Raw genomic sequence first — 22,053 nt, forward strand, 5'->3', positions numbered from 1 at the left:
GTAAAAAATTGCAAAGTCACTAGACTACAGTTGTCCAAATTTGTAAACATTATCATAAAGCCTCATGACAAAGCGTTTATTAGCTGCAGACAGTAGCTTGCTCCTGTGGTCCAGCTACTGGGAAGGCACAGATGATCAGACTGGGGTTCCAAGAAAGTTCTGGCAAAAAGTAAGAGAGACCCCATCCCAACCAATGAAAAGCAAAGCATTAGGTAGTGCCTATAGTCCCAGCTGTGCAGAAACTGTTACTAGGAAGATCAAAGCCCATGCTGGCCCATGCAAAAAAAAAAGAAAAAAGACTAGATTGTATCTGAAGCCCATGAAAGCAAACTTGGCAGGCTCCAGTGGTAGAGCACCAGTGTAATGGGTGCAAGGCCCTGAATTCAAACACCAGTACTGGGGGTGAGGGGGGTGGGAAAAGTATTACAGACATCCTCACAAAGTCATTAAGAGGCTTTTATTGATCTCTAAGATACAGAAGACACATGAGTCAAAGATGTGCATGTAAATCATATATATCCATGTAAGATGGACCTACCCAAAGATTTTCGCAGTAATTGTATGACACTCAACTTGACTGCCGTTTTTGGAATATCCTGGGTGTTTTTCGTTCTTGACTTCTTCTGCAAGCTTCATTCTGCTTTGGATATTTCTTTAAACCATGAAAAATGTGTCTTTGTAAAGTTGCACAGCATGGAAATATTGTTCAGAAATACTTCTTTTTAAAAGAGTCACATGTTTAATGTGATAGCTGAAATAACTTGATAAATGAGTACCATAAAAATAAAATTAAAGTCATTATTATTCTCTTATATGCCTTAGACAATCAAATGTAATTCACTATAAAATAATAAGTTTCTCCTGGCAGCTGCAGCAGAAGTAAATAAATCTGTTGGGAATGTGAAATCGTTTTCTCATCGAAAGAGGGAAATACTAAAAGGCAACTAAGAGAAGCTTCTGAATTTTTTTTTCTAATTTGCTCAATAATATTTGCCAGCACCGAGGCTCTTTTTAAACTCAGTATCATTATTTTAGCTTCTAGAATGGTTAGATACAGTGCTTTAAGACTTTCCTCATTGGCTGCATCAAGACTGTTCTTCCCTGATGAATCAGGTAAGAATCCATAATACTGAGAGCAGGGCTCTCAACAGGGCCCTGGAGATGGAGCTGAACCGGCATTCATTCTTCCCCCTGCTAGGCCTTCATGTCCATGTTCCAGATCCTCACCCAGGAAGGATGGGTGGACGTGATGGACCAGACTCTCAACGCGGTGGGCCACATGTGGGCACCCGTGGTTGCCATCTACTTCATTCTCTACCATCTCTTTGCAACTCTGGTAAGTTTCACCTTTCTTTTCCGTTATATCCGAAAATCCACAATGGATTGGCGTCCCCTGACATTTCGCAAGTGGTCCCTTTCGCACTGGGAGCTACAAGACGGACTCAGAGCACCCGGTGGGGATCAGACCTCTGCAGTTCCCAGTCCTACACACCTGAGGGCCACGTGAAGAGCTGTTGGTTCAGACACAGTGTCTCACGTCGTGATGAGTGTTTGCATCAGAGAACAGGAGACAACACGAGACAGAAACCTCATATTCGCACACCAATTTAACTAGCTTGAAACCTTCACAGATCACACTAGACCTCCGTGACTCCTTTCTTTGCTGTGTGAAGACGCCGTTGCCGATTTCCGCACTGCCTCTTCACAGCTGTAATTACACCAAGGACAGAAGCCGCAGACCTCAGGGTGCAGTCATTTAATTAGAAATCAGCACAGAGTTTTGTACAATGTGTGAACGAAACACATGGGAGAAAATAAAACATAGATGAAAATAAAATAAAAGCCCCAGAAAGCTGAATACCAGATCACATAAAACTGATGCCTGTCACATAGATTTTTTTTTCCCTTCAATGTATTTATATTTAAATCAAAGAAAGACAGACACAATACAGATTCTGACAAGTGGGAAGTACAGTTCTTAGTTCTTCCTAATGCCAAATCCATACCTGCGTGTAAATAGTTTATATTTAATAAGCTAAGCTGTATTCAAGGGCTATGTTACAAGTTCGAGTTAGAAGCTGGGCGCTGATGGAATTAGGTTTCTTTAACTTTAAAAACGATGGCTGTGCATACTTAAAGGACATCCTGACAAATGTTAAAATTATATTCTATTAAGTCACAGGCTTTCAATTTATAGAAGCAAAATGTACTTAATCAGTTTAATGTGTCACTTATATCCCCTTTTAGACCAATTCCTTGTCTCTCTTCTTTCTTTTTTGCTGTATGCTTTCTCTCCCAGGAAAAAGCAAAAGCACTGATGAATTTCGTATGAGCCCATATTTTAGTTTTAAAATTATATTTCACTCAATTTAACATCTATCAATTATAGAAAAACTCGCTTTGATAACACTAAGGAAGACAACAATTAAACTATACACATTCTTCACAAGGTCCATTGCTATTTCAGATTCATTCAGATGTAAAAATAAATATGTAGTTTCCAATCACTGAAACACACAGATTTCTCATGGATAGAAAAATCTATTAAAATCTGCAGTATCTTAAATGTAAGGTTATGATTGCATACATTTTACACTGTGAATTTTGAAATTCAGGTTACCATATTTTAGTTTTACAAGTGCTCTGTTACAGCTGAGATCGTTTCATCAATACCCATGGAGCTAATTCAGTCACTAGTATATACAGCCGTATACTGGGCTATTGATTAAATATCCCCTATTTACTTTTCAGCCACCTTCCTGATGGCTTTTTAGACTGTTTCCCAAAGTCTAACTCCTCTGCAGTCTATGCCACAAGTGCGGTGCCTCCGTCCTGAATCAGCCCAAGTCCCTCAATCAAAGTTCTCAGGCCCAGATACTAAAGCCAGTCCACCACTTGTATTTATGCATCCAGCGAGTTACAGCTGGCGACTGCGGTTTTATTTTCACTATTTACTTACTGGCTTTTTGAGACGGGGACTCCCTAGGTAGCCTCTGTTGGCTGTAAGTCCTCAAACATCCTGCACCAGTCCCTGGTGGGATCATATCCAGCTCTGTTTCTGCATCTTTCAGTGGTTACGTAAGCAAGCTCTCATGACCTGGATGCGGCCCTGTGATCCTCAAAGCCTGGCATCCTCACCGTGGGGATTATGAACCATAGACACGTGGCCCTGGTGCGGGAAAACCGTCCTAACTCAGCTCTGAAACAATACAGTGGTGGAGATTCCGGTTCTCTTACATTTCTTAATCATCCTCCATAATGTTTGGATTTTCAGATTCTGATGCTCTTGCCAGTGTATCTTAGGTATATCACTCTTCCTAAAACTGCATTTTTGCCCTTTAGTCATTGTTAAGGGAGCACTTCTTTTCCTGTTCCCCTCATCGCTTGCTTTAAGTGTTTTCTTCCGTGGACCAGGTTGTGATTTTAAGTTCACTTGAGGGAGTGATACACATGCTCCCCATATTAGCCCTTTGACTACTCCCTACATTGCAAATATCTCCTCTGAGTATTCCACTTTGTGATATCTTTTCACATCTTTTTTGACATGGTTAAAGCCATTGATTGTTCCTTTAGGGCTATATCTCATTTGAACTATTGCTAACCTAATAAAAAAAAATTCTCCTCCATGTTCTTTTTTTTAGAAAAGCTTTTCTTCTCACTTTGACCTGACTTAGATTAATTTATTTATAGCATAAATTAGAGGAAATCTATGGCTTAATAGAACTCATCAGTTTTCCCCACCCATATTTAAGTGACAATTTCAGTGGTTAGAGTATTTATTGGACTTAGCTAGTTATTAAATCTGAAACCAAATGCTAAACTAGTTTGACACTTCTATTTAAATAACATTTTAACATTATTTAGTAAGATAATTATTTAGTAAAACAAAATAGCATGTAACTAAATTAAAATCAAGAGTATGGCATGAGTACACCCCAAATTCCAGCCACTACAGTCACTTTCTACATGTCACTGAGATTTTGCTTAAAACATTGTGAGCAATTGTCTTTCTTGCCCTGTGTACCCTTAATGGCTGACAAATAAATAACCTCTACTAGATGGACTCTAATTCTCTCAATCCCTCTACTACCATGTGTAAGAGATAACTTTCATACTGTCCAAAGTGTTAGTCAATTAGCACTAGTTGATACAAACCCATCAGCAAAAAAATACAGTTCCTGCCATTCAAGTAATGACTTCTGCCTAGAAGCACAAGTGACTAAAGTGGGGGTTGGGGGAGTATTGTACATTGGTACTTGCTACAAAATCAGTGCCCAAATGATAAATGTCTTCTTCCATGTGGTTTCAGATTAAACTGCTTTGAAATATTCAAAATATAATCAGTAAAACAGCTGGGGCGTTGTTTTGGAGATTTGGGGTTTGGTGGTAGGTACTTGCTTTTGAACTGGGGGCCTTGTGCTTGCTAGGCAGGTGCTTTGCCACTTGGGGGAGCTATGTGGCTGCCTAGAGGCTTGGAAGTCCCTGCCCCAGCCCATCTCATTTTTGTTTTATTTTTTTTATAGGTACTTGATTTTTGCCTAGGTAAACCTGAAGCATGAGTCTCTGGTTTACACTGGAAAGAGAGGCACATATCTCCTTTTTATTGGCTGAGATGGGGATCTCACGCACTATTGTTGTTGTTGTTGTTGTTTGTTGTTGTTGTTCATGTGCTGCTTTGGCTTGAACTCAGGGCCTGAGCGTTGTCCTTGAGCTTTTGTGGTCAAGGCTAATGTTCTACTACTTTGAGCCACAGTGCCACTAACAGTTGTCTGGGGGTTAATTGGAGGTACCTGTCTCAGGAACTTTCCTGCCTGGGCTGATTTGGAATTGGGAATCCTCAGATCTCAGGCTCCTGAGAAGCTAGGATTACAGGCGTGAGCCCCTGGCGCCCAAGCTGACCTCAAACTGTAGACCTCCACCAGAGTTCTCCCTCCCGAGTAGCTGGCATTCGAGACCCAAGCCATCCCACCAGACAGTGTGTGCCAATATTCTGCTTCAAGGTGATAGGCCTGTGTCACACATCACAGGACTCTAAAATGGAAAACATATTTCAAGCTCAAATCTCTATTCCATAAATCTGTAGACTTAACGTGAGAATTTTATTAAGTTTTGTATGTTTCGGTTTATAAAATATTTCAAAACATCTGGACTCAAATTGGGAGAAATCTACATAAATACACGATCTGTTAGGTGCCTTTCATCCATTCCCACAAGCGGTGCCATGCAGCCTGGTGAGTTTCTGATGTAGCCATCTCAGACACAGGCAGGTGCCAAACAACAACAACAAAACAACAAAAGTTTACCTGCTGATTGTCCTGGAATAAGAAACAACAGGCAGTTTTATTGCTCCTGGGGGCACCAATTTGTCGGCTTACAATAAAAATCAAGCTCAAGTGTATAGCAAATGCATATTCATAATGATTACCTATTGTCCCTTTAAAATCTCCGTTCTGCATGCATGTACTCTGTATTGCTGCTCCAATTGATTGCAGTCTGCAAAATGCTTGTTGAATTTATCTCTTCTATCACTTTTGCCAGTGATTTGGAGGTCAGGAAGGGGGGAGATGTGCCTAGTGGGGAGATTCTATTTCTCCTCCTTGGGTGTTTCTCCCTTTATTAATATCTCAAAGGAAAAGATCTGTGATGCAAATACAGAAAGGAGAGAAAATGTAATTAAGCATTTATTGTGGATGGTCTTTTTGTTACCTTTGAAGTGCTGAAATTAGCACAGCAATCTCTTGATTCTGCCTTGGTAGTGGCAGCTTGCTGAGAACAGTCATATTTTGCTGATAGAAATGTGCATTCCAAAGTGTAAATTAAATAACTTGATTTGATAGAGTTCATTTAAAAGTGCATCTGCATTGAATGGATCACATTTTACACTGCTCTGATTACATTTGACTTTTTGTTGACCCATATAAAAAAGGAATGGTTTCATAGTAAAGCCTGTAAGAGCTTAAGAGGGCCTTCTTCAAAATGGTAAGAGAGCAAGGGAGAGAGAAAGAGAGAGAGAGAGAGAGGAAAGAGAGAGAGATAAAGGGAACTGTACCACAAGAATGGAGGATATTAATTTGACTCCTGCTGTGTTTTTGCTGCATACTTGAAAATAATTTAAAGATCAGAAGGGTAGTATTTTAGCCAAAGAGCCCACTAAAAGCTATCTAAAAGATAAAGGAATAAAACTAAGGTTCCGTGAAAAAAAAGAAAAAGAAAAGGGGAACAATAGATAGGATCACGTTAAGACTACGTGAAGTCTAGTGTTAAAGAGAAATAAAAAATAGAATATGTTAACATAGTGATAAAAACTATTAACCAAGTAAATCCTTTCCAAGTGATAAGGCTATCCACTTAAAATAATAAAACATAGCTTCCAGCAATCTGAATTGTTCTAGCCCCAAGGTGAGTTGTTGTTGTTGTTTTTCTTGGACCTGTACTGGCGCTCGGACTCCAGCCCTGTTAATCTCTCATGGATTTTTCTCCCAAAGCTAGCACTCTACCCCTTGGGCCACAGCTTTCCTTCCTACATTTGCTGCTTAATTATAGATTTCTCCTAGGTTTTTCTGCCTAATCTGGCCTCAGACCACAGGCATGAGCCACTGGCACTCAGCTCCTAGTGAGTCTTATGTATATAGAGGAGAGCCACCGTGGGTCGAAGAGAGTGACTGAGGAAATAAAACTTGGAAATGCCATTGTATTAGTCATTTATAGAATGTATCACGCATGAATGTCAGAAAAACAACTCTATGGTTAACTGTATAAAGCTTGCAATGCCTAGCAAGCACTTAGATCAGGTGAATCTGTGCATTTTCAGGATGGTGTGAAAAGTAAAAGGGAGAAAGAGAAAAATCCTAAGAGACAAGACAGTAGCCAAACACCTGGGAGATAGCAAAGCAGAAGGCACATGGACCCTGAAATTTTCACTTTTGAAGTTTCACAAATGATGTCACAACATTCATAAAAATCCTAACTGACTTTTAAGACTTCAGGGGGCTTTGGAGAATGGCTCTAGTGGTAGAACACCTACTGAGCAAGTAAGAGGCCCTGCGTTCAAAAGAAAGGGTGGGAGGGAGGGAGGGAGGGAGGGAGGGAGGGAGGGAGGGAGGGAGGGAGGGAGGGAGGGGAGAGAAAGAATTACACAGTTCACAGCTATTGCATAATTTACACCTATCCGCATATAAAAGTGTTTCTCATACATGATGACACTCTTATGGCTTAACGTGGCAAGTCCCTATTAAATAATCATTATTGCATCAATAGTTTTTAATGTAAACCTATAAACTGCACATAATGGCCATGGAAAACCTTTTAGCGTAGCACCTGTGGCCATGGATGAAAGCAAGATCCAGACTGGGGTAATGGATCCGGATTATTAATGAGTATCCCCTCAACCTTATATAAAAACAGAGCAAACACAAATGCCCAGGGAATTGACGAATGAGTCTTACTTTCCAAATGAGGACCTGTCACTCCTTCTCATGACTAACGATGCCATGTGTTGGTAAGTGGCAGATACCAGGCCAGCCTGTTCCCTTGGTCCAATTCCACTTTGAGTTTGTAGGAAAATAATAGATGACTGACAAGGTAAATGATGGTATCCAGGCTGGCAGCTTTCTCTCACCTCTACTTCTTGGTCATGCTCATTACTGTATCCTTATTAGCGTCTACAACAAGAACTACAAAGTGATTTCCACCACTTCATGATCAGCTGCCCCACTCACTCTGGTCTCCCTCACTGTTCATTTCCATTCCAAGGAGCTTAGCTAGCCTCCGGGCAGATTTTCCACAGCCCCATTGGGGTGCCAGGTCCTGACCTTACCACAGTGTGTGCCTTATGCTGGAGACCTGAAGGGAGGAATGGGTGGAGGAATTCCTCCTGTGGGAGGAATCGCAAGCTGCGATCCACATAATCCATTTCTGCGGCTCATGACTGTCGGGTTTTGACATCAGTCTGTCAGTTGAATGATGAAACTTAAACACAGAGATCTTCCAAGAATGAAATTAGGTTTAATGCTAGCTTAATGAAAACGTTAAGCTTTCTCTTCTATTAATCTTAAATTGGTTGCTCATAATCTCCCCTTAACCTTTTGTCCTCAGTCCTGAAGTTTAGGGTTACCTATTGCAAATAACCGTCTACACTTTCCATGGAAGATGTGCCTTCTCTTGTCTACTGTGAAAGTCAAACTTGAATCTGCCAGGATAAGGAGAAAGTGCAGGAAGAAAACCACTTCCCTCTCTGGTCTTCTTCTCTGAGTGTAACTTTATCTTTTTTCCAAGAACCATATATAATGCACTGTTGGTTTTCAAATGAAGGAAGGACATCATTCTGCTATCTAACCATCTTTTGCCAAATTGCTCTTAACACTATCCAGTAACTATCCAGTTACTGTGTCTGTGAACCAGTTTGACAGAACTGCATCATAGGCATTAAACAAAAACACCAGAGAAAACGCGAAAACAAACAAAACCAACAGAGTAAACCTGATGGCCACCTGTTAGAGTTATAGCAGAAGTGGTTATGGCAATAGGAGACTCATTTCTAGGCCATTCTGCATCTTCCTCAAATCCCCATTGACGTGGCTATTAAAAAGAATAGGACTGGTTCTAACACCAGCCAAGTGTACCTACCTGTCACAATTGCCTCCTTATTATAGTCTCCTTAACCCTGAAGGAGAGCTAGCCATTAACTTCTGCAGAACTCTCTCTCTCTGGTACCAAAAATCAAAGTCAGGTTTCCCTCAACTTTCTAACCTTCATGCTCAACCACCTAATATTAACAAATGGGAATCATTTGTTAACAATGAAAATGAAGCTATTAAAAAAAAGGAATGCAAAAGATAATGTCATAAACACAAGACACATAGAATTCCAAATTGAAAGGAGCACTAGAAATTAAAATATTTTGGAACAATTATATAGTCATGTTCTTTCTTTACTACTATTGGCCTGTTCTAAAAAAAAAGTATGTATCTTTTTTAGCTTAGGATATAGCCTAGAAAGGGAGGAACCTCATTATTTACTACCCAAATGGCACATTAGCATTTGTAAAGTATCTCCTAGCATTTTCTCCATCACTCTTTTCTATGGCTAGCTAGACTTCTGCCATCTGTAATCTTACTATTGTTACAGAAGCAGTTTTCAACACTACTACTATAACATTTCAAAGCACTGGTTATCTAGTACTACCTAACAAATTACCCAGATGTTCGATGTTTAGTAACGAATTCGTCTCATTTACCCGATGTTGATTCTGTGAGTCAGGGACACGGGACCAGGTTTCCTGAGCAACTGTTGTTCAGTGTCCTACAAAATGATGCCCAAGATAGGGCAGGGGCTGTGGTCGCCTGGAAGCCATTCGTAGGCTGAGACTATTTCAAGATGAGTCACTCCCATGACAATTGGAAGGGGACCTCCGCTTTTTGTGGGCTGCTGGAAGGAAGCCCCAGGTCATCACTCTGTGGGTCTTTTCGTAGTGTCTCGCACCAGGCCTCTTCCAGAGCACATAGTCCAAGAGAAAGTAGGTAAAAACCACATGGCTCTTATTGCCTTACCGTGTATGCTGCCTTCTACCATTCCCTTAACTTCCCAGTTATACATAATCAGGGGGTGGGGACCGCACCAGGACAGGAACTTCAGCAGCTGACAGAAGCAGGGAAGGCCATCTGGGACCTAGGATAATGCAAGTGTTTAGTGGCTACACACATTTCATCATGTAGCTAGAACGGCATCAACGACTCATTCAAGGCTGGGTATGATTGCCAGTATTTGGTGATTGCAAATAACCCTACAAGCACTTTTGCATATTAAGCTTTTTATCAAGACTTTAGAATACTTTCTGAGCAAATAGTCTTAGAAGTAGGATTGTGAAATTACCAAAAAAAAAAATTAGGCTTTTCCTTATTTCCTTTATAAATTGACATCATGAAGCAAATTAATATTCATACGGTTTATTTCAGTTAGCACGTGCATTTATTTTCGTGTATTTGCTGATAACATGACTCAGACTGGATATTTGTCTCTCACCTTATGAATTATATGGTAATATATCTTAGCAGGATATTTTATATTAAATGAATTAGTTAGAGACTTATTGCATGTGGGGTTTCTTTTTCATTATTATTTAACCATTTTATAGATTCTCCTGAGTTTGTTTGTTGCTGTTATTTTGGACAACTTAGAACTTGATGAAGACCTAAAGAAGCTTAAACAAGTAAGTAATGCATGAAAGATTTTTCTGAACTGCATTTAGAAAAATCAAAGACAAAATAACTAAATGCAAACCCTATGCTTACTTTAATAAAAAAATGTTTGAGCCTCAAAGAAAATCCAAATGAATTTATTAAGTGTAGACAGTCTGAGCTGGCAAAACAAGATTCTTTCTAAATATAACTTTTATCTAATATAATAGAGAGTAAACTGCATAACTATAAAATTCCTAGGGATACTTTTATATTACTATATTTGAGAAAAAGTAAGATGGGCATAGTGTAATAAGTTGGACTTGGGAACCATTAAATAAAAGATTTTTGAAAATCAAATGATGCAGAAACAGATTGCCATTTTGCCTAATTATATATAATGTCTTTGATCATGATCACAAAAAAATTAAGCACTGACTTTTCTGACCTCTACACATTAAAAGAAAATTTTAATCTGGGTGACCATAGTGATTATAAGAAATAGAGTCGAATAAATGCTCAGACTTGTGCCTCATTATAAAACAGACTGTGTGTCATGGCATTGAGTATTATACCCAAAGGATGGAAATAGAAGTCGCTTAAGGTCCTGTGATTAACAGTGGAACGATAGCAGGTGTAAATGAGTAGCTATTCCCATCATCTCTGTCGCATGAAGGATACTTGGTTTGCATATTTGGCTCCACTGAAGAGTACAAACACTTTGAGAAGTAGGTTTGCTGAGAGAGAAAGACATCAGTAAAGTTTTCTTGGATGACTGCCTACAACTCAGAAAGGATAGCTGAGATGTGAACAGACAGAACCAAACAAAGAGCAACAGCAGTACTACCAGAAATGTCAAAAGTTGTCTATTTTTAACACAGAAATAAAACATAACTATCAAGAATTATTTTAATTGCTATAAACATATGTAACATTTACTTTGAACTCTGTATTTCTATAACCCTTCTCGGTAACACCACTGCTTTAACCAGGAGTATAAAGTTCCATTTTAGATAATAATCCCTACCTTGCACATACTGAGGAAGGTATTTTTTAAACTGATCCAGCGCTACAGAGGTAAATAGCCTGTGGTAGAGATTTTTTTTTCTAGATCTTTCACTTTTACATTACCAAGGAGAGGATATTCAAGTGAGATTTGGGGCATTATTTTATGCCATTGATTCAAGATACTTTGTGTTACTCTTGTAAAAAAAAATATCGGTAGTATGTGAGTACAAAATTGAAAAGCATCAACTGTTCTATTTGTTATGACAAAAAACAAAATCCTCTGATGAAGAGTGACTTCCCAAATCTGGTGTTTAGGTACAGATTTTTCCTGAACAACATGTTGAGTATGCAGAGATTGTGAATACCCCCTGACATAATATGATAAAATGTGTATTTATATACCAAATTAAAACCATTCAATTTTTTCCCAACTGGCACTACAGTCTTATTCACTGTGGGGTAACCCAATTACTGGCCATATAATTCTAGCCCACAGTTAAATAATTTTCCTACTAGAAAGAAGTGGGAAAAGTGTATTGGTAGCAAAATCTTCAATGTAAGAATTCAAATCAAAGATATTTTGCAGTATTAATTTTCTTCTGTCTTTTAGCCTATGAATACACACATATATATGGCTTCTTTAAATTTTTTTTTCTTTTTTTTTTTTTTTTTTTTTTTTTTTTTTGGCCAGTCCTGGGCCTTGGACTCAGGGCCTGAGCACTGTCCCTGGCTTCTTCCTGCTCAAGGCTAGCACTCTGCCACTTGAGCCACAGCACCACTTCTGGCCGTTTTCTGTATATGTGGTGCTGGGGAATCGAACCTAGGGCCTCATGTATCCGAGGCAGGCACTCTTGCCACTAGGCTATATCCCCAACTCCTTCTTTAAATTTTTTTAACTTTACTTTTGTCATTTACATACCTAACACTCATGTTAGACATCTCATTTTATTTTTATCTGGCCCCAGTAAAAAAAAATAACAGCACAAATCATCAGGACATGGCTCTTCATTGTTAGTATATGTCATTAGTTATACAATGATTTTTATTTAATCAGTTGCTAGGTATTAGTAGGCTTTGTGTTTCTGGAAGTTCGGAACAGCAGAATTGATTATTCAATTGTGCTAACCTATAATTTGGAGTATTTACTTTGAATGGTTAAAAGATACTTGAGCACTGAAGACTCCAATCAAAATAAAGCAGAACTTCCATTTTCATTAATGCTCTTCACATTGTTCTTGCTCGTAATTGAACTGAAACTATGTATCTGTTAAATTCACCTGTTATATTCATAGCTGAGATGCCCTCAATTTCATAGTTGAAATTCATTGGAGCAAATAAAAATGTGCCTGGTTCATTTAATTTCACTTTTGCATCAGGATGTTTTATGATTTCATTAGTTTAAATAATGGTGTATTTTTTATTTTCACGATTTTCCTTATTTTTTATGATCTTGGCTTTTCAGGTAGAATAATTTCAAGAACATAAACACCTACATACACATTCATGTGTACCCTTGTGTCCATAATAATATGGGTACTCAAGCATTGTGCTCGATGTTATAGCTTGTCTTAAATATCCAGTATACAATTTTCTATGTATAATGAACTAGCTTTTGATATTAAATGTGTATACACTATTTTCACTACCCCTAGAGACTGGAATTAGTTAAGTTAAACATTTTAATTGAAATGCTAGGAAAATATTTTTCAGAAAGTACCATATGTTCTAAATCCTATCTTAGTTCAGTTCTAACTTAATATTTAACTGGTTCTACTCACTAGTCTGTAATTTCCATAATATTTGTTGAATTCTTAGTCAGTGCCAAACCATTTGTATTTCCACTTCAAAATCACCATGCAGTAAAAGTATTATTATTATACCTATCTTAGAACTAAGGAAAATAAGTCAATAAGAAGTTAAATAATTTGCCTAAGTTCTCATGGTCAACAAATAGCAGAGCTAGGAGTTACACACAGGTAATTTGGACTCAAATTCTAGACTCTGAACCTCTAAACTGTATTGAATCAATCTACATCTGTATATAAATATCTATCATAAGTCAGGCATGCAATAGAGCATACCAACAGGACTATTAATATTTTTTATAAATAATGATATTTAGTATGACAGAGTCATCAATATAGTCACCCAATAACTATTGAGATGAGGTTCTGTTTTCTGAGAAATGGAAGTGGGTTAAGCAGAAAAGCTTTGAAAACTGTCAAAAAATACCTCTTTGTTCACTTCAAATATCAGATAGTTAATCAGAACCAGTGGCATTTAATGCTAAAGCTCTCAGGTGTCCTCAGGTAATCCTTCTTTTGAGAAAAAAAAAAAGGTGTAACCATGAATTTTGGTGAAGGAAAAGCTGGGGATTGTTTTCTGTTTTGAAGATAAGATTAAGAGAGAAAATAAAAGAGCTTTTTAGGAATAAATTTTGTGAGCTTCCCCATATTAGTACCAGTTGTATCCACTCCCTCCCAAGATATCACTAGTGTGTGTCATGATTGCCACTAATGTAGCTTTTCTTTGGTTACACTCAAAATAAGAATTGTTCCAAAACTCCAGCCTAACTGCACACACAGGAAAAGTCCCCATATAAAATGGTTTTCTACATAAGATCCTTTGGATTAGAAATGAAATGATCTGTGAATGTGGTAAACTGCAGAAAAGGCAGCTCAGTTGGCATAAGAGTTAAAAACAAACAGCAACAACAAAATCATGGCCTAAACTAATCTTCAAACAGCCTTAGGAGACAATGACTGCAAACTCTGGGGAATGTGGTTTTGGACCTTTTCAAACTTGGGAAAAGGAGAGGACTCATAGTTTTAATGATAGTTTTGCAAATTCAGTGCAAGATATCTATAAATGGTTTTCTTGAAGCTAGTATAAATTCACCAAACTATTAGAAAAAAAATCTACAGAGAAGCCTCAAGGAAACAATTATTGAAAATTGAAGTACAGATAGTCCATTTAGATTAAAGTCAAAGCTATGAAATTAAAAACTGCTTTCCTATCTGTGAATCCTTTCTCATTTGAATCTGATTCAAGTGTGATAATGTTGATCTTTGATGCAGTTCACTGAGTAGCGGTGAGTAGTTATTTAAAGAAGCTACTTGCTTTTATTAACTGGGATTCTTTAAGCAAAAAAAAAAAAAAAACCTAAAAATAAAAAATATCATGTCTTTTAAATAAATGTGAGCTTCAGGATAATATTTTTGTTTAGCCCATATGAGGGTTGATTATACATGTCAGGTTCATTGGTAAAGTTTTATTTTTTTGCCAGTAAAAAAAAAAAGAAAACAACTGGTAAAATAGCATTTGGGATGATGTTTCTGCGAAAGATTAGCCTTGGAATTGAGAGATTCTCTTCTTCAGCATCCAGGATCATCACAGAATCTTTTGAGAGCCCCAGGAAAGTAAAAAAGAAAAGAAAAGAAAAGAAAAGAAAAGGGTGCAGGAAGTTGAATTTCCTCTCTGCCTGATTGCTTGAGCTGAGTTACTGATTTCCCCCTGCCTTCCTCCCCAAAAACCATCAGCTCGCTGCCTCTCAGGCCCTCAGACTCTACCCCTGGCTTTCCTATGTCTCCAGAAGGCAGAGGAAAGACTTCCAAGCCTCCATAATCTAATAGGCAATACTAGTATCATACTTATGTACGTTGTTTGTGTGTATGTATATATGCTTATATGCATGTAGCATGTGTGTAGGAAATTAATATATTTGTTTAGATAAGGTTCTGTATAACAAATGAGTATACTTAACACTAATGACTTGCACACTTAAAAATGGATACTGCGGTAAATTTAGGTTACATAGTTTTACCACAATTAATCCCTAACTTTAAAATTTGCCATCAAATTACCAGTAAAGAGATGGTGTGAGAGAGCACAAAAAGCAGGTTCCGGAGTGTATGTGTGTACAGACTCAACTGGCAGAAAGTGGGGAGGGGAGGACGGCCCGGCGGCAAAGGTGAACGGCCCATCCTCTCAGCTGTGACATGCTCTAAATGTTCAGAAAACATGTCAACTGGTTGTGGAAACTTCCTTTATTTATGTTAGCAGCAACTCACTACAGTGCTGCCCAACTTTATTTCACTTGTGGTATACACAGAGCATAATACTTGTACAACATACTGGGGTTCACAAGTAGAACACGCTCAGCTGGAAGAAACAGATATGTAGGATTTCTACTGCTTTGGGAAGTGCTCGGCTCCCCATGGTAAAGAATCGATACCCTGAAGAACTATAAATCATTAGAGTGTGCGGGCTGGATCACTCCACGTTTGACTCTAAGTGCTTGATGCTATCAGATGCCACTTGAACCTTCTCTACTGGTGTTCAGGTTGAACATGACTCTTAACATTTTCAACGTAATGTCATTTTCTATCACACGGATCTCAAAAGGCCATTGGTATAGGACTTTTATCTGTGATGGAAGAAGCTTTCTGAAGAAGTTTCATCCAAGTTGCACTTCTTTTCTACAATAAACAAATTCTTACATCACATGAAGACTTGAGCAGTAGTAAGATCAGCTTAAAGAAAGGAAGTATCTTAGACAGACCTGTTTAGACCAAGGTTTAAGTCAAGTCACAGCAAAGACTCTGCATTTGGGGATGTCAGTTATCACTATCAAAATAGCAGCTTAGAAATGTACCAGTCAGTTCTAAAATTGGGAACAGCCAATTGTCTGTGGAATCAGGTCTAATTTAGGGATGGAGGAAGTCAAATAAAAAAAAAAATTTTGGTAACTGATAGGACTGACATCCTAGCTATATAATAGTGGCTCATGCCTGTAATCCTAGCTATTCAGGAAACTGAAATCTAAGGATCATAGTTTGAAGCCAGCCCAGGCAGGCAGGCAGGCAGGCAGGCCAATTAACCACTAAGAATCCAGATGTGGACCTGTGGTTCAATCGGTAAAAGTTCCAGTCTTGAGCAAAAAAAAAAAAAAAAAAGGTGCTAAAGTTCTAGCACCCAAGCCCTGAGTTCAAGCCCCCAATAGTTATGTTCCCCTTGGAGAAGGGGAAAGGAAAAATAAAGAATGAATAATTTCAAAATACATGGCAACTATATATGAAAGCAACAAAAAGAACCACAATGAACGCTGTCAATTCATGAGGAGATGGAGGAGAGGGGAATGAGGAGCATTCTGTTGAGAGGGAACTGGCAGGACACAAGTGAACTAACAAGGGAGACTAACGAGGATGTGAATGGTCAAAGTAGATTGTTTGCATCTATGAAAACAAAACAGTGAGACCTGTGGAAGTTGTTTTGGGAAGGGAGATGGGAAAGCGACAGAGAGGATGACATTCATTGGTAGAGAGGATGACATTCATTGGTAGAGAGAATCCATTGCAGACATGCATGAAAATGGCATGTATGGCTAATGTATACTAGTTTTATTTTTTTTAATCAGATGTGCTCTTCACATGAGTTGAAATGTTTTCACCATAAAAATCCATAATCTCTGTTTAGTATCTACTGGATGTGGGATGGTTGAAAAATAAGGCCTTTTCAGATAAAATCCATTAAAATGAGGTCAAATTCCCAAATTGTATACACGTACAGCTTCCAATGCTGGAAGAAGGACTTCACTCCATGCTTCATCCGTGTCACTCTCCGTGCGCTTACCCTGAACATGATCGCCTTCCGGGAATCCCATTTGGGATACCTTGATCCTCCTCATCTAGTGAAAGGCAGAGATTCCCTTTTTAGTTTAATTTAGCTTTGACCATTGAATGAACCCAAAAGCACACCTCTAAGATCATCTTTTCAAGGTGATGTTATGGAGTTGTTGGTTGTGTTGCTCTTTATTGGGTTAGTTCAAAATAATTTTTAGTCTATTTTCCCATAGGAAGTAATTTCCCATTTGCCTTGTCCGATTATTGTTAAAAGAGTGATGTTGGAAAGGAAAACATGCCCAAACTTGGGGAACAGATGACACTCCGACTCCCCCCTAATCCAAGACCACACACACCTTAGCAATGAGGTCGTTATTTCATTTTACTTCCTTTAATAAAAAGAAGAAAACTTTTAGAAACTTACTGCATTGAACCATTGGGGGAAAAAAACAGCAAGAAAAAGAAGGGAAAGCACCCCAACAGCTTTCTAGATCCTGTCACAAAGCAGTGGGAAGCTAGATTGTTATGGCTCTAAGAAAATAGTGTGACAATTGGTTTTTGATTTTATGCAGTGTCTGACATTTGCTGAATCCCCAAAAGGCACTTTCGTAGCTGTGCTACAAGTCTCCCTGAGCAGGTGGAATAATGTGTTTTACCTTGTGTAGTCTGAGAAGCCTGATTTGAACATACCGGAGGCCTCGTCACTGCCCCGGTTCCTTTAGGACTCAAGCTTCATACATCTTGTCTGGTTCTCGTTTCTGAAGAGTTCAAAGACTTTCCTATCTCTCCCACTGCATCTTCACCATCTCATTATTCATTTATTCACAAATATTCAATTCCCTCTATGACCAAGACATTGTACCAGGAACAAAAGAAATAAGACTAACAAATAAGTTCTCTGCTCTCAAGTCTAATTTGAATACAGGTTGAGCATGCCTTATCCAAGTCCATGGGATGAGAAGTATTTCAGGCTTCAGGGTTTGGGGCCTAGAGGGCTATTTACATGGATTTTCCTGGTCAAGCATTGTTAATTTGCTGCCTGGCCTGTGGGTCCAAGATGACCAAGCAAGTCAAGACGTTCAGAAGCAATCATACAAGACAGCTGACGCTCGCACTGTCAGATTACCAAGCTAGGTCTTGTCTAGGATAGAGTTAGGTGCTCGCTGAGCTGCGCAGCTGCTAGAACCTCTTGATACAGCCACTGGCTTCAAGTAAAGCACATTGACTGTTGAAAGACAGCAACCACTTTTTTTTTTTTGCATAGTGTGTCAATTAGTGTAAATTTTCATAGTGCAGCCAATAAGCCCTATGATTAAGGTATAAAAATGTAATCTACAGCTGACCGTGGGCTCACTCAGGACTGATCCAGGACTTGTGTGACCTTCATCGCCTGGAAAGGGACTACTTAAGGAGACAGAGTGCTGGCGGGGTCCAAACTCCACCCACCGTGGGGGCTCAAGGCTAAAACGGGTGTCTTCTCCTTTAAATGACTCTATTTGTGTTGTGATTCGACTGTAATCCAAGCTTGTTCAACCCAAAATGATACCAGCGTTCATAGTTTTGGTATTTGTGGGAGAAGGCCTCGCGCTGTTGCTCAGGAGGGTCTCTCTCAAACTACTGGCATTAGAGCAAGCCTGTCTTCCTTAATCACGGCCCCCAAGCCCAAGAGCAGCCATGCTGGCCATTGAGGCACAAGAAAGAGAAGCTGCGAGCGCTTCCTTTAAGTGAAAACGCAGTAAGGTATCTTGAGTCGGGGAGCATCATAGCCACATAACTTTTATTATAGTATGGCAGAACTATTCCCGTGTTGTTGTTGTTCATCTCGCAGTGCCTAACTGACAAACTTGATGATGAATCTTGAGGTGTATCCCCTGGGGATGGGGGCACTGTGAGTACTCGTGACAGTGAAAGAGAGCTAGGGCTAAGTAAGGTTCTTGTGCTAGCATTCCGTGATGCCAAGACATTAGACAAAAGGAGGGAAAGGAGGAAGGGAGAGAGAGCAGGAGAGAGAGAGAGAGAGAGCCAACTGAAATAATAGGAGATAGGGCCAAGAACTGTAATGTTGTGTCCTAGATGGAATTATGAAACTGAAAAAAAAGTTCATTCAGGCAGAAGCCTGGGTAATCCGAAATGAGCCCAACACTTTAGTTAAAAGTATTTGTCCCGGGGCTGGGAATGTGGCTTAGCGGTAGAATGCTTGCCTTGCATGCACGAAGCCCTGGGTTCAATTCCTCAGCACCACATAAACAGAAAAAGCCAGAAGTGGTGCTGTGGTTCAAGAGGAAAGAAGCCAATCCCCTGGACTGCCAAAAAAGAGGTATTTGTCCAAAGTTAATGTCTTGGTTTTGAACATTTGGTATGTGGTTATGGAAGATGTTAACATTAAGAAAGCTGGATCCAGGGTATACAGGGACTCTATGCTTTTTGAAATTCTTATGTAGGTTTAAAGTGAATGTCCATAAGTAGGAATAGGTTTTCTATGGTGAGCTCTCATAACAACATATAAGTTAGGTGTGTTGCATTGCTCAAAGATGCATACATCTGCAAAGCATTATGCCAAGTTCACACTGCATCGACACTACTGCATCTTGAGAAGTTAGTGCACACAATCCATTAGGAGCCAAATGCTTTGGATGATTTTTTCTAAGAGAAAATCCAATGTGACTATTGCTTCTCCACTCCAAAAAAAAAAAAAAGATACTACTCATGTGTGTTAGTATGATTGACTCCACATCATAAAGAATTCCAGGAAGGCATAATGGAGTGATGAGACATATTACAAATGGCTGGTATTTTTCTATTTGGGGTCCAGTGTTGCTGTGGCCTTCTCTGTTCCTCTCCTCACTAGTGGAGGGAAGACATGCATAATTAGAAAGCCAGAAGGCAAAGCCTTGGGCAGTAAGGCGGGGAAAATACAAGGTACACAGAAGAGAGTATGTGCTTAATTTCGATTAGAGGCAGATCCTAGGAGTTGTATCAGAAATGGTAGATCAAACTGTGTTTAAAAAGTAGGAAAAACTGTTCCAAATAAGAGGAATAGAAAGTGCAGAAGTAAATATGAATGTGTTGATTGCAAACATTGTGGGAGGAGGGCGGGATAAACAATTTAGTCCAGGAATGAGGAAGCTTGTAGTCAAATCTCCAGTTTCACACACATACATACGCACACATGCCCACATACATGTACCCATGCACGCGTGCAGGCTGCATATATGTTTACACACATACAAATACACATATATTTAATTCCTTTCGGTATTTGGGTTTCCATGCTATAGGATAGTCATCTTTCAAAATGAACTAAATATGTAGCTTATATGGAAAAATGTATTTTTATCATAATAAGCATATCCCTATGACTCAGTAATTTCCCAAACCAAAACAATTGTGTCCCAATTGAATAGAACAAGAGAGATATAACATAAAATAGAGGAGTTTGGGATCTAGAGGAACAGAAAACATAGCAAAACAATCCTTTATTCATCACCACTGACGAAGAAGGAATTCATTCCATTAATGGGATTTTAACAGCCAATAAGTATAATCTATCCACTCAGTATAATAAGGCAATCTCCTTTTAAAACAGATTCATATTTCTGTTCAGAATTTATTGAAGTTGCCACTAGCTTGGCATAGTTATAAATATTGTTTACCGTGTTGTCCAAGTAACCTCTTGGAGGACATTTAGAAGTTGTAAGATTGTAAGTTCAGTGTGAAGAGCATGAAAAGAAATATTTCATGCACATCCCAGCAATCTCACAATGTAATATCAAACAACAGCCCTTGGTAAGTGCTCACCCGGGGGCCCAAACCAGAGCATAGAGCACCTGCTCCCCTCCCAGGGCCCATGGGTCTCCCAAATACACAGCACCCACAATTCTCTCCAACCTCCTTACTTGGCAAATAGGAGAGAGAGAGGGAGGAAGGAGGGAGGGAGGGTGGGAGGGAGGGAGGGAGGGAGGGAGGGAGGGGTTGGTGGGTGAAAGGGTGGGTGAGTGAATGGGTATATGATAGGTGGATAGATGGATGGATGGATGGATGGATGGATGGATGGATGGATGGATGGATGGGTGGGTGGATGGATGGATGGATGGATGGGTGGATGGGAGGATGGGAGGATGGGTGGATGGATGAATAACAGATTAGAATCTGTGTGTCAAAGAATATATTGCATGCAATTAATCCACGCGTGATTAAATTGCTGTGAATGTTTCAGGGTGCCAGATGTCATACAAAAATATGATTATTGTGCTCATTGAGCCAACAGTGAAATAAGCCCACCAGTTTTACATGAATGGTCTCAGTAGATTTGCCAAAGCAATTAAATCCCCAACTTGACCTTGAGAGTACAGGATTTATGAAAGATTTTTTTTTCCTGTTTTTTAAGGAAACGTTTTAGAAGTGCGTAATATTGCTGTCTCCTATGTAATCATGCGAGTTGACTGCCCTTTGCATGCAGCCAAAAATGATAGTTTCTCCCTTTGAGAAACTAATAGATTTACCAAGCCACTGGGGGATTTTTCTGTACAGTTTTATAGCAAGATTTTATAATAACCCAGGGATATCATTTAAAGCCAATGTGTTTGATCATTACTCCAGATACCCCATCTGTTTTAACCCAGAAGCCATGAAACTTGTGTCGTAAAACTACATAAACAAATTAGCTAACGCAACTCCCTTGGCATGTATCATAATCCTTTAGGCTTTGTGAAAACTATCTTGAATTGTTATGCCATAGATGGGGCCAGGAAAGTCAGCAAGTGCCATCGTGCGAGAGGCAGAGAGCAGCCTTCACGTGCTCCCAGAACCACAAGGAAGAACTCTCTTTCCTCCCTTGGACACAGTGTGGTCATTTCTCAATACACACAGCAGCCAAAAACCTTGCTTCCAGTTTCATTAACCCATACCATCCATGCACGTGTTTCCAGCTAGCATAGACTTGCTGTGAAAATGAGAGTGGTTCACAAGTCTGGATGGTTTTGAAATTGTTTTTATTAGGAACACTACACACATAAAAAAAAAATCCCCCCACCCTCCTAATTCTATTTAATGTTATCCTCCGATTCAGTGATGTGCCAGAGCCTGCAGAAAGGAAGTGAGTACCTGCACAAGAAGGCAGCCCAGGGAGGAGCACGGACGATTGAAGTGATGAGGCAGAGCAGGTTCTGTGCCCCACAGAGCAATTACCTCAGCTTTCCAGGGAAGCCCGGAGACGGGAAAAGCTTTCAGCCACCCCCCGTGTCCGATAG

At 39.3% G+C, this 22,053-nt stretch overlaps 1 protein-coding gene across 1 annotated transcript in view; it reads left to right on the forward strand.

Annotated features, from left to right (window-relative positions):
* Positions 1 to 22,053, forward strand: part of Nalcn (sodium leak channel, non-selective) — a 212,017-nt gene that overhangs the window by 118,369 nt on the left and 71,595 nt on the right. Inside the window, exons 14-15 of the mRNA XM_048341128.1 lie at positions 1,199 to 1,336; positions 10,133 to 10,207. Coding sequence (XP_048197085.1) covers positions 1,199 to 1,336; positions 10,133 to 10,207 — 213 coding nt within the window. The remainder of the gene's footprint in view (positions 1 to 1,198; positions 1,337 to 10,132; positions 10,208 to 22,053) is intronic.

Source organism: Perognathus longimembris, chromosome 3, assembly GCF_023159225.1.
Source record: "Perognathus longimembris pacificus isolate PPM17 chromosome 3, ASM2315922v1, whole genome shotgun sequence".
NCBI lineage: Eukaryota > Metazoa > Chordata > Mammalia > Rodentia > Heteromyidae > Perognathus > Perognathus longimembris.